The sequence below is a fragment of the Silene latifolia genome, chromosome 3 (assembly GCF_048544455.1).
Source record: "Silene latifolia isolate original U9 population chromosome 3, ASM4854445v1, whole genome shotgun sequence".
NCBI lineage: Eukaryota > Viridiplantae > Streptophyta > Magnoliopsida > Caryophyllales > Caryophyllaceae > Silene > Silene latifolia.
This window is the reverse complement of record NC_133528.1, coordinates 136,433,601-136,445,828: the sequence shown is the minus strand read 5'-3', so window position 1 is coordinate 136,445,828 and position 12,228 is coordinate 136,433,601. Positions and strand designations below refer to the sequence as shown.

Genomic DNA, 12,228 nt, shown 5'->3' with positions numbered 1-12,228 from the left:
TACTTGTAATAAGTGTGGTCTAGGAGGACACTGGGCTCGCGCGTGTCGCACGCCAAAACACTTTGTCGACCTCTACCAGGCATCCATCAGGCAAAAGAATAAAAGGTCTGAGGCACATTTTATTACTGATGCCATACCATTAAAAACCAATATGCCTAAATCAAACATGGTTTAGACTGACATGCTTGAATCAGATATGATCGAAACAGCAAACTACTTTCTGGATGATGGCGTCGGGAGTAGTGGATTCAATATGACATCTACTATGTAGAGAATATGTTACCCTTATTTTATACCTTACTATGCATGCATGTTTACTTTACTTTTATTTTTTATCCCAAATAAATGTATTATACTAGTTTTTATTTTCATTACATTCTAAATATAATTACTAAACAATATTAATAGTCTTTGTTTTAATGTTTTAGATATGACAAACGATGCAGAAGCATGCTTAATAGATAGCGGCACAACTCATACTATCTCGAAACAACAGAAATATTTCACTGAATTAATGCCAATTAAAGCATATTTGAATACTATATGCGGCAACGCTGAAATAATTGAAGGTTGTGGAAAGGCTATCATCGTACTCCCAATGGGAACAAGCATAACAATATATAAAGCGCTATATTCGAGCAAGTCGCAACGAAACCTGATCAGTTTCAAAGATATGCGACAAAATGGTTATCATATTGAAACCATGACAGAAAATTCTAAAGAATACTTATGCCTAACGATAATAAAATCGGGCAAGAAATGCATATCTGAGAAGATGTCATCATACTCTTCTGGTTTATATTATACACATATAAATCCCATTATAACTAGCATGATGTCATCAACAAAAATAAATGATAAGACCACATTCACTTTGTGGCATGATAGGTTAGATCATCCAGGACCTGTCATGATGACAAAAATAATTGAAAGTTCACTGGGAGACCCTTTAAAGAATGTCAGGGTAATAAAATCTAGTGATTTTCCTTGCAGTGCATGTTCACTGGGAAAATTTATTACAAGACCATCGACAAGCAAAATTAAGAATGAATCACCCGGATTCCTTGAAAGGATTCAAGGTGATATATGTGGCCCAATTAATCCACAATGTGGACCATTTCGATATTTTATGGTACTAATTGACGCATCTACGAGATGGTCATATGTAACTCTTCTTTCCACAAGGAATTTTGCTCTCGCGAAATTACTTGCTCAAATAATCAGACTAAGAACGCAATTTCCAGATCAAAATATTAAGAAAATCCGTCTGGATAATGCGGGGGAGTTTACTTCTCAAGCATTTAATGAGTATTGTATGTCGATTGGCATTGATGTTGAACACCCAGTAGCACACGTTCATACACAAAATGGACTGGCCGAGGCAATGATAAAAAGATTGCAGCAAACAGCTAGGCCGCTACTAATGAAATCAAAATTACCAACATCAGCGTGGGGATATGCTATTCTACATGTAGAAACCGTAACCCGGTTAAGGCCTACTGCATATCATAAATTTTCCCCTTTACAACTAGTAACGGGACAACCACCAAATATATCGCATTTAAGAACATTTGGTTGCTCTGTTTTTGTACCAATTGCTCCACCCCAAAGGACTAAAATGGGTCCACAGCGAAGACTGGGTATATATGTTGGATTCGTTTCTCCAAGTATTATTAAATACCTTGAACCTATGACTGGATATTTATTCACGGCACGATTTGCCGATTGTCATTTCGACGAACATACATTCCCAGTCTTAGGGGGAGAAAGGAAAGTGGACCAACGACCAAAAGAAATTACATGGAATGCAGATTCATTATTATACCCTGATCCAAGAAATGGTTCTTGTAAACAAGAAGTACAAAATATAATTCATTTGCAAAGTGTTGCTAATCAATTACCTGATGCATTTACAAACTCAAAGGGGGTCACAAAGTCTCATATTCCAGCAGCAAATGCGCCTGCCAGAATTGACATTCCTATAGAAAGCTCTGACAAGTCAATAGCAGAACAATCTATGGCACGTAGGAAACGTGGGAGACCACCGGGCTCAAAGGATCTCAAACCTAGAAAATCTAAGAAACAAAAGGAAATATCATGTGATAAAGATAGTGAAGAACAAACATTACTAGAGTTACCGAGAGAGGAAACTTTGGAAAATGTAAACGATGACAGCCATGAAATCTCAATGAATTATGTTCATACGGGAATTGAATATAACCGAGTAGAAGTCAATATCGACGAAATATTTGTATGATTCATCGCAACAGAAATCATGACAGACAAAAATGATATTGAGCCAAAATCTGTTAACGAGTGTCGTCAAAGACACGACTGGCCAAAATGGGAGGAAGCAATGAAAGCAGAATTGAAGTCTTTTGAGAAAAGAGAAGTTTTTGGCCCGATAATACAAACGCCAAAGAATGTAAAACCGGTAGGGCATAAATGGGTCTTCATCAGGAAACGAAATGAGAAAAATGAAATTGTAAGATATAAAGCAAGACTTGTTGCACAAGGCTTCTCGCAAATGCCAGGAGTTGATTATGATGAAACATATTCTCCTGTAGTTGATGCAACAACTCTAAGATTCCTAACTGGTCTTGCAGTATCAAAGGGATTATACATGCGCCTTATGGATGTCGTGACTGCATATTTATATGGGTCACTTGACACTGATATATACATGAAAATCCCAGATGGAGTGAAAATGCCCAACGATTACAACTCTAAACTACCTCGGGAGATGTTTTGTATCAAACTGCAAAAGTCTTTATATGGATTAAAGCAGTCAGGGCGAATGTGGTATAATCGTCTGAAAGAATATCTTTTGAAAGAAGGTTACAAAAATGATCCCATTAGTTCATGCGTTTTTATTAGGAAAACATGTAATGGATTCACAATCATTGCGGTGTATATCGATGATTTAAACATCATTGGAACTCCAGCCGAGCTTGAAGTCACGACAAAATATCTAATGAAAGAATTCGAGATGAAAGATCTCGGACGAACAAAATTCTGCCTTGGACTACAAATCGAGCATCTTAAGAATGAGTTCTTATTCACCAAGAAAATTACACCCAAAGAGTCATACAAAGATTTGGAATGGCTAGATCACATCCACTTAGTTCTCCAATGGTTGTTCGCTCTCTTAGTGTTGAAAATGATGAATTCCGGTCAAGAGAAGACAACGAAGATATCCTAGGGCCAGAAGTATCATATCTCAGTGCAATAGGTGCATTAATGTATCCGCAAATAATACTCGACCGTGGATATAGCATTTTCGGTTAACTTACTAGCAAGGTTTAGTGCATCACCAACTAAAAGACATTGGAATGAAGTTAAACACTTGTTAAGGTACCTTCAAGGAACCCAAGATTTAGGATTATTTTATCCTAGAAAGAAAGATGCTACGTTGATTGGATATGCGAATCTTTGGATACTTGTCAGACCCACAAAAGGCAAAATCTCAAACAGGATATGTATTTACATATGGCGGTACACCCATATCCTGGAAGTCAACAAAGCAAACTTTAACTGCCACATCATCAAATCATGCAGAATTAATTGCATTGTACGAAGCTTCGAGAGAATGTGTATGGTTGAGATCCATGATACAATACATTGAAAAGGAATGCGATATCAAGACAAGTGATCATCCGACAATAATATACGAGGATAATACTGCGTGTATCGCTCAAGTAAAGGAAGGCTATATCAAAGGAGATAGAACTAAGCATATAGCTCCAAAATTCTTCTTCACACATGATCTTCAAGAACAAGGGACAATTGACATCCAACAAGTCAAGTCAAACGAGAACCTTGCAGACTTGTTCACAAAGTCACTACCATCAAAGCAATTCCAAGAACTAGTTCGCAAGATCGGAATGAGACGGCTCAAGGATATGTGTTAAATTCAGGGGGAGTACTATATGCACTACACTCTTTTTCCCTTAGTCAGGTTTTATCCCATTGAGTTTTTACTGACAAGGTTTTTAATGAGGTAGTACCCTTCAAAGCATATAGTACAATCCAAGTAATTATAAGGTGAAATTTCCAATGGGGAGTGTTGTAAACACAAAGTCAAGGTGAAAATCTCACCTCCGAGATTTACCCCACCGTCCTCCTATAAGTCTACATTTACTATAGTAAATATGACAAATGTCTTTGGTGCATTTAATGTATACACACCGTATTACGTTGTATAAATACCGTACTCGATGAATGAGAAATAACACAACTTTCACTCTCAATATTTCACTCTCAATCGTAATCTTTAACAATAGTGACATTTTTCTCATCTTATTGGAGACTAATTGATTTTTTTTTTATAGAAAACGGGATGAACCCAGAGACCTCTAGCGAGTAGAGTCCCAAAAGAGAGCGACAAAACTGGAAAATCAAACACAAAAACATCCTAACAAAGCATAAGCAATTCGGCTCTAAGACCTTTATCCTCTCCACGACCTTAAAGATTTTCAATTGTTCACCCAAACTTCTAACGAGTACGACTGATATTTGAATTGGTATCCGACAAGTTGCACATTTTCCTTGTTTTTTACTTAGATAGATTGAGGTTTTCTCTCCCTTTAGTACCATACTCCCATAGCATTCTCTTCACCTCTTGTATTCTCTGGTACAAAAATGGCGGCTCAACTAAACTTAATCACCCCATTAAAATCTCAAACTAATCTACTACCTTGCTCTAATTTATTCCCTACTTGTAATTCTAATATTAATAATACAATTGTTACAAGTTTACAACAGTGAGGTGTTCAGCTGCTGCGACTCCCTCAAAAAGAAGCTACAACATCACTCTTCTTCCTGGAGATGGCATTGGTCCTGAAATTATCTCTATTGCTATAGATGTTCTTCATCTCGCTGCTTCTCTTGAAGGTCTTTTCTTTTAATTTGATTAAATGGGGGGTTTTTTTTTTTGTGATTAATTTTGGTTTAATTTTGTGAGTTTAGCTCATCATAATTTGCTACATTTTGTTTGTGGTTTTGGGTAGTGTTGAATTGGGTTAAAGATTACAATTTTGGTGGGTTTTGTAGAAACTTACTTGCAATGATTGTCATTTTTTTTTTTGCCAATCTTTTGGCGAAGAACTAGAAAATACATTAAGCTTCAGATTGCGAATTAGCTTGACAATTAACACAAAAGCCGACATTTTTTGTTCTTCAAGTATTTCTTATGAACAGATGAATTAGTTGATAAAAATGAGATAGTTTCTGAATCATCGACTTTAGCTTCGGGGGACAATTGTTTAGTTTTGCAATCTTTTGTGTTTAATTGTAGCATTCTAACGTGGATTCGGTGGAGTCTAGGTGTAAATGGGATAAACTTGAAAAGAAACTAAAGCCAGAGACCGGTTTGCTTCAGCTGCGATCAGGTCTTGATGTGTTTGCAAATTTAAGACCTGCGACAGTTTTACTTTACCTCAGGTTATCTTTCAAACTTTTAATTCTTCTTTCTTCTATGGCTTGATTTTCGTGATTTCAAAAGAAATAGGGAACTGTTGCCATATGTGCTGGTAGTTGCTTAAGGTATTTATACTCAGGAACTTATAAAACATGGACGCGTAGCTCAACAGTCTGTTTTGCTACAGCTCAAGTCAGAAAATGATTGTGTTTATCTTCAAAGATGTCTATTGTAGATGATATTTAACTAGTGATGATGGCACCTTGGGACTTCGGAGTGAGTCTTGTAGAAGCAAGAGACTTGAACTTGTCAGATAATGTCATTTACGGTATGACTACATTGTTTCTGTACAGTTTAAAGCCTAAGCTCTCCTCAATTGCTTCCCGTTTGTTGTAAAACTGTAAGAGTGTACATAGTTTGAATAAAGTAGCCAATATAGACTACTTCATAGTTCATAATGAATTTATTATAACAACTAAAATGTTGACTTCTGAATATAAATCAGTAAAACATCACTGGCTGCTTCTCTTCAAGGTTTCTTCTTTATTTTTTATTTAATGGGTTTTTTTCGTGGTTGATTTTGGTTTAATTTTCTGGGTTTTAGGTAATAATTTGCTACATTGCTGTATGTATGGTTTTGGGTTCAAAGATTGAGTATCATGTACTGTAGTTGACTTCTGTTATGGGAGGAACCATTAGTGAACTAGTCGTGAAAGAGAAGTCGCAACAAGGTCCATCTTATGTCGTACTCTTCCAGTGGCAAACATGAAAGAGCCTTTATCTCAGCGTTCTGAATAGATAGATCATAGATACTCATTTAGTCATTTGCCAAGAATCTATATATCCGTGTCATGATTAAGAAGCTAGTTTGTCTTTCATTGTACTGAGTGGATGATGGAGTTTGTAGACAACATGCCATTGCAGGATCTAATGGTGTCGGCGAAGATGACATTTGTTTAGTTAATCGTCCGAGTTGAGGGTGCTCTTGAGCCATCTCCTATCTCAATGAACTTGGCCTACTCCAATTTCCCAAGGTGTGTATTTTTGCTCTTAATTGCTGTATACAATTTCAACTGTTTGAATAGCTTTCAATAAAGTTGGTAAAGATGAGCTCTTTAAACTCGATCTTTTGAGATTCGATTTCTCGTCTCCTAACATCAACAATGGATTTTCCCAACTCTTCATTATATTTTTATTTACCAACTTCAAATTTAAAACAAATATGGACCAAGGCTGTAAATAATGATTGCTCCTCACTGAGGAAGCAGAGCGACACAAGAAGGAAAAAAAAAAACTCAATTCATCAAGTCTCATGAGTCATGATTATGTCTAGACTGAGATGCCTCGGCATTAAGTTGTAAGCTTAGATCCCCTGCATTTGTATTTTACAACCCTTCTAGAATTTATGATACGTATAAAAAGAATAGGAAGTACGAGACAATGACCAAAGATGGAGCACAACATTCTTGACCCAGTCATCCTCTCTACCATTTTGGACGAGGGACCTGAGGTCCTCAAGCCTCTTGAGAAAAGTCATACTATTTGGATGAGGGACCCTTCTAGAATTTGCATACCTTTAATAAAATACAGAGGGCCTATCTAACTCCAGCCACTAATGTCATAATTGAAGAGCTATATATGTATGTGACAAAACATCATTACTTTATATCTTGAACATTATTCATACACTAAAACAATAAAAATGGTAACAGGAATATTGCTCAAGGTTGTTGAGAAGCTGTACGCTGCTGTCCAGAGTAAGGAACTCAAGGAAGTATGGTCGATGCTCGGTTATGAGTCTGAACTTGATGAGCTTGCAGTCACCGTCTCTACTATCAAATCGGTTCTTCTTAATGCGGAGTCTAAGCATCAGGAGCTCTCCGATGAAGGTCGGAATTATATTGACAGGCTCAAGGAAGCTGTCTATGATGTCGACGATTTGCTAGATGAGTTTAACACGGTGGTACAAAGGGAGAAAATGAAGAATGGTGGTAACGTATTAAAAAAGGTTTGCCGGTTCTTCTCTCCGTCTAATTATGCATTTAATATGTCGTGTGAGATTAAAAAACTTACGAATAAGTTGGATAAAATTGCCAAAGATCATCAACAATTTGGGTTAAGTGATGTTCATGTACCTCTTAAGAGAAGAGATGCAACCTTTTCTCATACAAGTGATAATTATATAATTGGTAGAGAGTCTGATAAAGAATCTGTTGTTGCTATGTTACTTGGAGATTCAGATTCTATGAATGGTGTTGGTGGTAATGTTCCTTTTGTGTCTGTTATTGGGATGGGAGGGTTGGGGAAAACCGCACTTGCCCAACTTGTGTATAACGATTGTAGAATTGAAGAGACATTTGAATATAGGTCTTGGGTTTGTGTATCTGAGGATTTTAGCGTGGAGAACATATTTCGTCAGATGCTTGGAAAGAATGAGTTTCAAATAGAAGAGTTACAGAAAGAATTTCGAAAATCAACTGAGGGGAAAAAATACTTGCTTGTTTTAGACGATGTCTGGAGTGAAAACCGTGATGAATGGGATAAATTGAAAGTTTTTTTGGACGTAGGTAGAGAAGGAAGCAAAGTTTTGATAACTAGTCGCTCAAGAAAGGTGGCAAGAGTCTTAGAAGACCATCTCATGTATGAGTTAAAAGGTCTCTCAGAAGATGATTCTTGGGACTTGTTTAAGAAATTTGCTTTTAGAAAAGAGCAAGAACCTATAAATAATGATGATCATCTGTTTGACATTAGCAAGGAGATTTTGAAGAAATGCGCTAATGTCCCTTTGGCCTTAAGGGTAGTAGGTAGTATGTTATATGACCAGGACGAAAGTAAATGGTTATCATTACGAACTGCTAATTTAGCAAGCTTAGGACAAGGTGAGGAAGGCATAATACCAATATTGAAGTTTAGTTATTATGAACTTAGCTCTGCTTTAAAGAGTTGTTTTAGTTATTGTGCTCTTTTTCCGAAGGACTATGTGATAAAGAAAGAAATATTAATTAAGTTGTGGTTGGTACATGGGTGTCTTGATCAATCAGATGATTGTCGAAATGAAGAAGACATAGGTGAAGAGTATTTTTCTACTTTATTGAGCAGATGTTTTTTACAAGATGTTACAATTGACGAGTATGGTGAAATCAATGGTTGTAAGATGCATGATTTGATACATGATCTTGCACAAGAAGTTGCAGGTAAGGAGACAGTTATGTTGGATTCTCGTGCAGGCGAGTTTGATAGAAGAAATCGTCATCTTTCACTAACGGGGGATGGATATACACTCTTGGGTGGTAGTCAATGGAATGAGATGAATAAATTGCGTACATTTCTTCACATAAGTGATGGGTATAAACGGATGAATCTTATCAAGTCAAATGTGACTCCAATCTGTTTCCATTTAAAGAGAGTGAGAGTGTTGGACCTGTCCTTCTCTGGTTTAACTACTCTACCTGATGAAGTGGGTAACTTATTACATTTAAGGTATCTCGATCTATCAGAGAATTGGGAATTAAGTGTTCTCCCTAACTCGATCACCAAACTTTACAACTTACAAGTGCTAAATTTAAGTAATACGCTAATAAGAAAGCTTCCTCGGAATATGAAAAAACTTGTTAATCTGAGGCACCTGCTCTTTCCACGCTTATCTGATCACGGAATGCCAAAAGGTATGGATAGGTTGACATGTCTTCGTACATTATCTACATTTGTAGTGGAAAACGAAACTTCCAAACAAGGTAATAAGCTAAGAGATTTCAAAGCTCTTGTGAACCTGAGAGGTGATCTTACAATCAAATTTCCGAGTGATTCTAGTTCTGATGTGGCGAACTATCAGGACGTAGAGTTGACAAGGGCGTTGCAGCTAAAGATGTTGCGCATACATTTTGAGGAACTAGGAACTGCGAGTATTCCAGAGACATTATTGGCAAGCCTCCAACCTCATAATAAACTCAAGGGAATTGAGATTGAGTGGTACAATGGGTTGAGATTACCAACTTGGGTGCACTCATTGACTACTTCACTTCCAAACCTTGTTAAAATCCAACTTGGGTCTTTTGAAAGATTGGAAATTCTCCCTTCACTGAGTCAACTTCCCCATCTCAAATATCTTATACTCGAGTATATGCCCAATGTGGAGTTTATTGAAGGTAGCATAATCGCGGGCACTTCAGATGGTGAGTTACTATTCTTTCCATCCTTGGAGGAGCTTACACTACGTGGATTTCAAAAGTTGAAGGGATGGTGGAGAGAAGAGATAAATAGGGTAACTGGGGAAGAGGGCTCCTCTTCCATGGCCGTCCCATCATTTCCCTCTCTACGGGACTTATTGTTGCAAAATTGTCCAAGCTTGGCAACTTGTCCTTCTTGTCCAAAACTACGTAGTCTATATGTTGGTAATTGTCACGAAACACTGACCTTCTTTGAGAATAAAAGAGTGGTTCCAGCAGATCCTGGATATCCCACAGCAGCCCACTCGTCCAGCTTGTCTTCTAGTATCCCCTTGTTATACTTGGACAGAGTGACAATAGACGACATTGGAATGCTTGATTGCCTTTTTGGAGAGTCTCTCGGAGGTATAAGTCATCTGATTATCGAATCTTTTGAAGGGGAGAGTTTATCGATTTCGGCGGAAAAATGTGTAGAGCTCGTTTCTTCTATTAAATCACTGCGAATAATTTTTTGCCCAAATCTAATGAGTTTGTCAGGAGTTGCAAAGTACTTTACGAGCCTTCAGAGCCTGTCGATTTGGTTTTGTGATAACACGAAGTTAGGAAACAATGAAGAAGCAACAATGACGTCACTGGAATGGCTTGACTTATCTTATGTTCCGAAGTTGGTAAATCTGCCAGGGGAGTTTCAATACTCGACAGCCCTTAAATCTATGTCTATAGACAACTGCGAAAATTTGGAATCTCTGCCAGAATGGATCAACTGCCTCACATCTCTGCAAACACTACGGATCCAAAGTTGCAGCAAACTAAAATCATTGCCTGAAGCAATCGCTCGCATGCCCGCTCTCCAAGCTCTTTACATAACTGACTGTGATAACCTTGAGAGAAGATGCAGACAACCAGATGGCGAAGACTGGCCCAATGTATGCCACATCCCTCATTTAGAAGTTACGAGTTGGAGGGAAAGGAAAGGGAGGGAGAGAAGGGGATTTAAAATCTTTTGTTTGGATAGCAAATAACAGTCTCGCTCTCCATTCCACCTCCTCTTCCCTTCCTTTTCCTTCCCCCCTCCCCTCCCTTTCTCTTCTATTTTGTAATTTAAACAAGGCCTTAGTCAAGGAAATAATGGCAGATGCATGCCTCGTTAGCTTTGTTACAGAAAATGATAGTTTTGTAATATATCATGAAACAAATTACTACTATTTACTACTACTCAAGTTGTATATAATCACTTGTAAAATAACTGGTTGTATAGTCTAGTTACTGCATTAGTATTATCGATTCATGACATTTGTTGCTCATTTCCATCTCCAGTTTGGGTGAATGAATTTGGCTTACTCCAATTTCTCGAGGTATGGATGTATTATTGCTCTTAACTGTTGTGTACTCGGAACAATTTTGACAGTTTGAATAGCTTACAGTAAAATTGATGAAAAATGAGCTCTTTGAGCTTGATCTTTTGAGATTTGATCCGTCTTCTCCCATTATAATGTTCCTGCTGACTCGATGGTGCAGGTAAATGCTGAAAGCAGTTCCCATTCTTTCAGTTCGTGGAAGTTTATATATGTTGAAATCGATTCACGATTTTGATGCAGAAAACTCACTGAATGTTAACTTCAGGAGTTATGTGGTGTACTGCATCATCGCCTGACACCGTATCAAAAATACAATTCATACAATAAAGGCTCAAAAATATTATGAAGTGCGAGTTATCACACAAATTCTCATTTTATTATATACAATAAAGGCTCAAAAATATTATGAAGTTTATATATAAGTAGATAAGCTTGGTTAGATTTGTATGATAGCATTGTACAACCAGTTTGTATATTATGACTCGAAATCAAGTTTCAAAATGTAGAAACTAACTTTATATGTATTGTAATCTAGAATTGTTAAATGTATCCAAAATATAAAATTTGACTTTATAAAACAATGGATACATGCCTACATGCCTACATGCCTACATGCTTGTGTTTATTGATCTAGTAGAGATATACGAGAGAAGCCTAAGTAACTCACTACCTTTTCAGATCGGACTAAATAGGAATATAGGATGGCTGAGGTGGTATTTTCTCAAATGCCTTGGACACCGGATATATATACAATAATTCAACAATTATCGTAAAAAAAAATATGTTAGTTTTTTTTCGTAGTTGCTCATTCATGTACACACTTTACTCATTCACGGACTTTTTGTCATTTGTTTTCCATACCTTACCCTTCCCCAAAAAACAAAAAACAAAAAACTCTCTAAACACACTCTAATTCTCTTCCTCACAAAATTAATCAATTAATCCGTCAAATTAATCAACTATAGACACTAGTTCTCATCTCGATCGAGTAATAATTTATATTTCCTTTATTAACGATGTTAAAAGTAGATTAAACTTTTTTTACTAATGAAATTAGGGTTTGAAGAAATAATTGAAATTTATGGTCGGAGTTTTCATATGGCTATGACTGCGGTGGTAGGCAAGAGGGTGGCCTCTGGTTTGACCGTATAGTTCAGAGAAGTCAATACTTCTTGAACAATTTCCATCGCACTAAAACGTGAGCAATTTGATCGACAAAGAGATGAAGAAATAATTCAGATTGACCATAATACAGAAAAGTTAAGGGAAAGACAAAACAGAGAGA

The 12,228-nt window shown here is 36.9% G+C and overlaps 1 protein-coding gene across 9 annotated transcripts in view; it reads left to right on the top strand.

Moving 5' to 3' along the window:
• LOC141648116 (putative disease resistance protein RGA3) overlaps positions 1-10,889 on the top strand; it is a 37,056-nt gene extending 26,167 nt beyond the window's left edge. For 2 of the 9 annotated variants that reach the window (XM_074456586.1, XM_074456588.1), the window contains exons 3-5: positions 5,326-5,442; positions 6,327-6,453; positions 7,132-10,889. In XM_074456586.1, coding sequence (XP_074312687.1) covers positions 7,203-10,607 — 3,405 coding nt within the window. In that variant the 5' untranslated portion in view covers positions 5,326-5,442; positions 6,327-6,453; positions 7,132-7,202 and the 3' untranslated portion in view covers positions 10,608-10,889. Of the gene's footprint in view, positions 1-4,468; positions 4,894-5,325; positions 5,443-5,463; positions 6,454-6,503 lie in introns of those variants that run through there. The other 7 variants (XM_074456591.1, XM_074456589.1, XM_074456587.1 and 4 more) reach the window with 7 other exon arrangements.
• Positions 10,890-12,228: the final 1,339 nt, after the last annotated feature.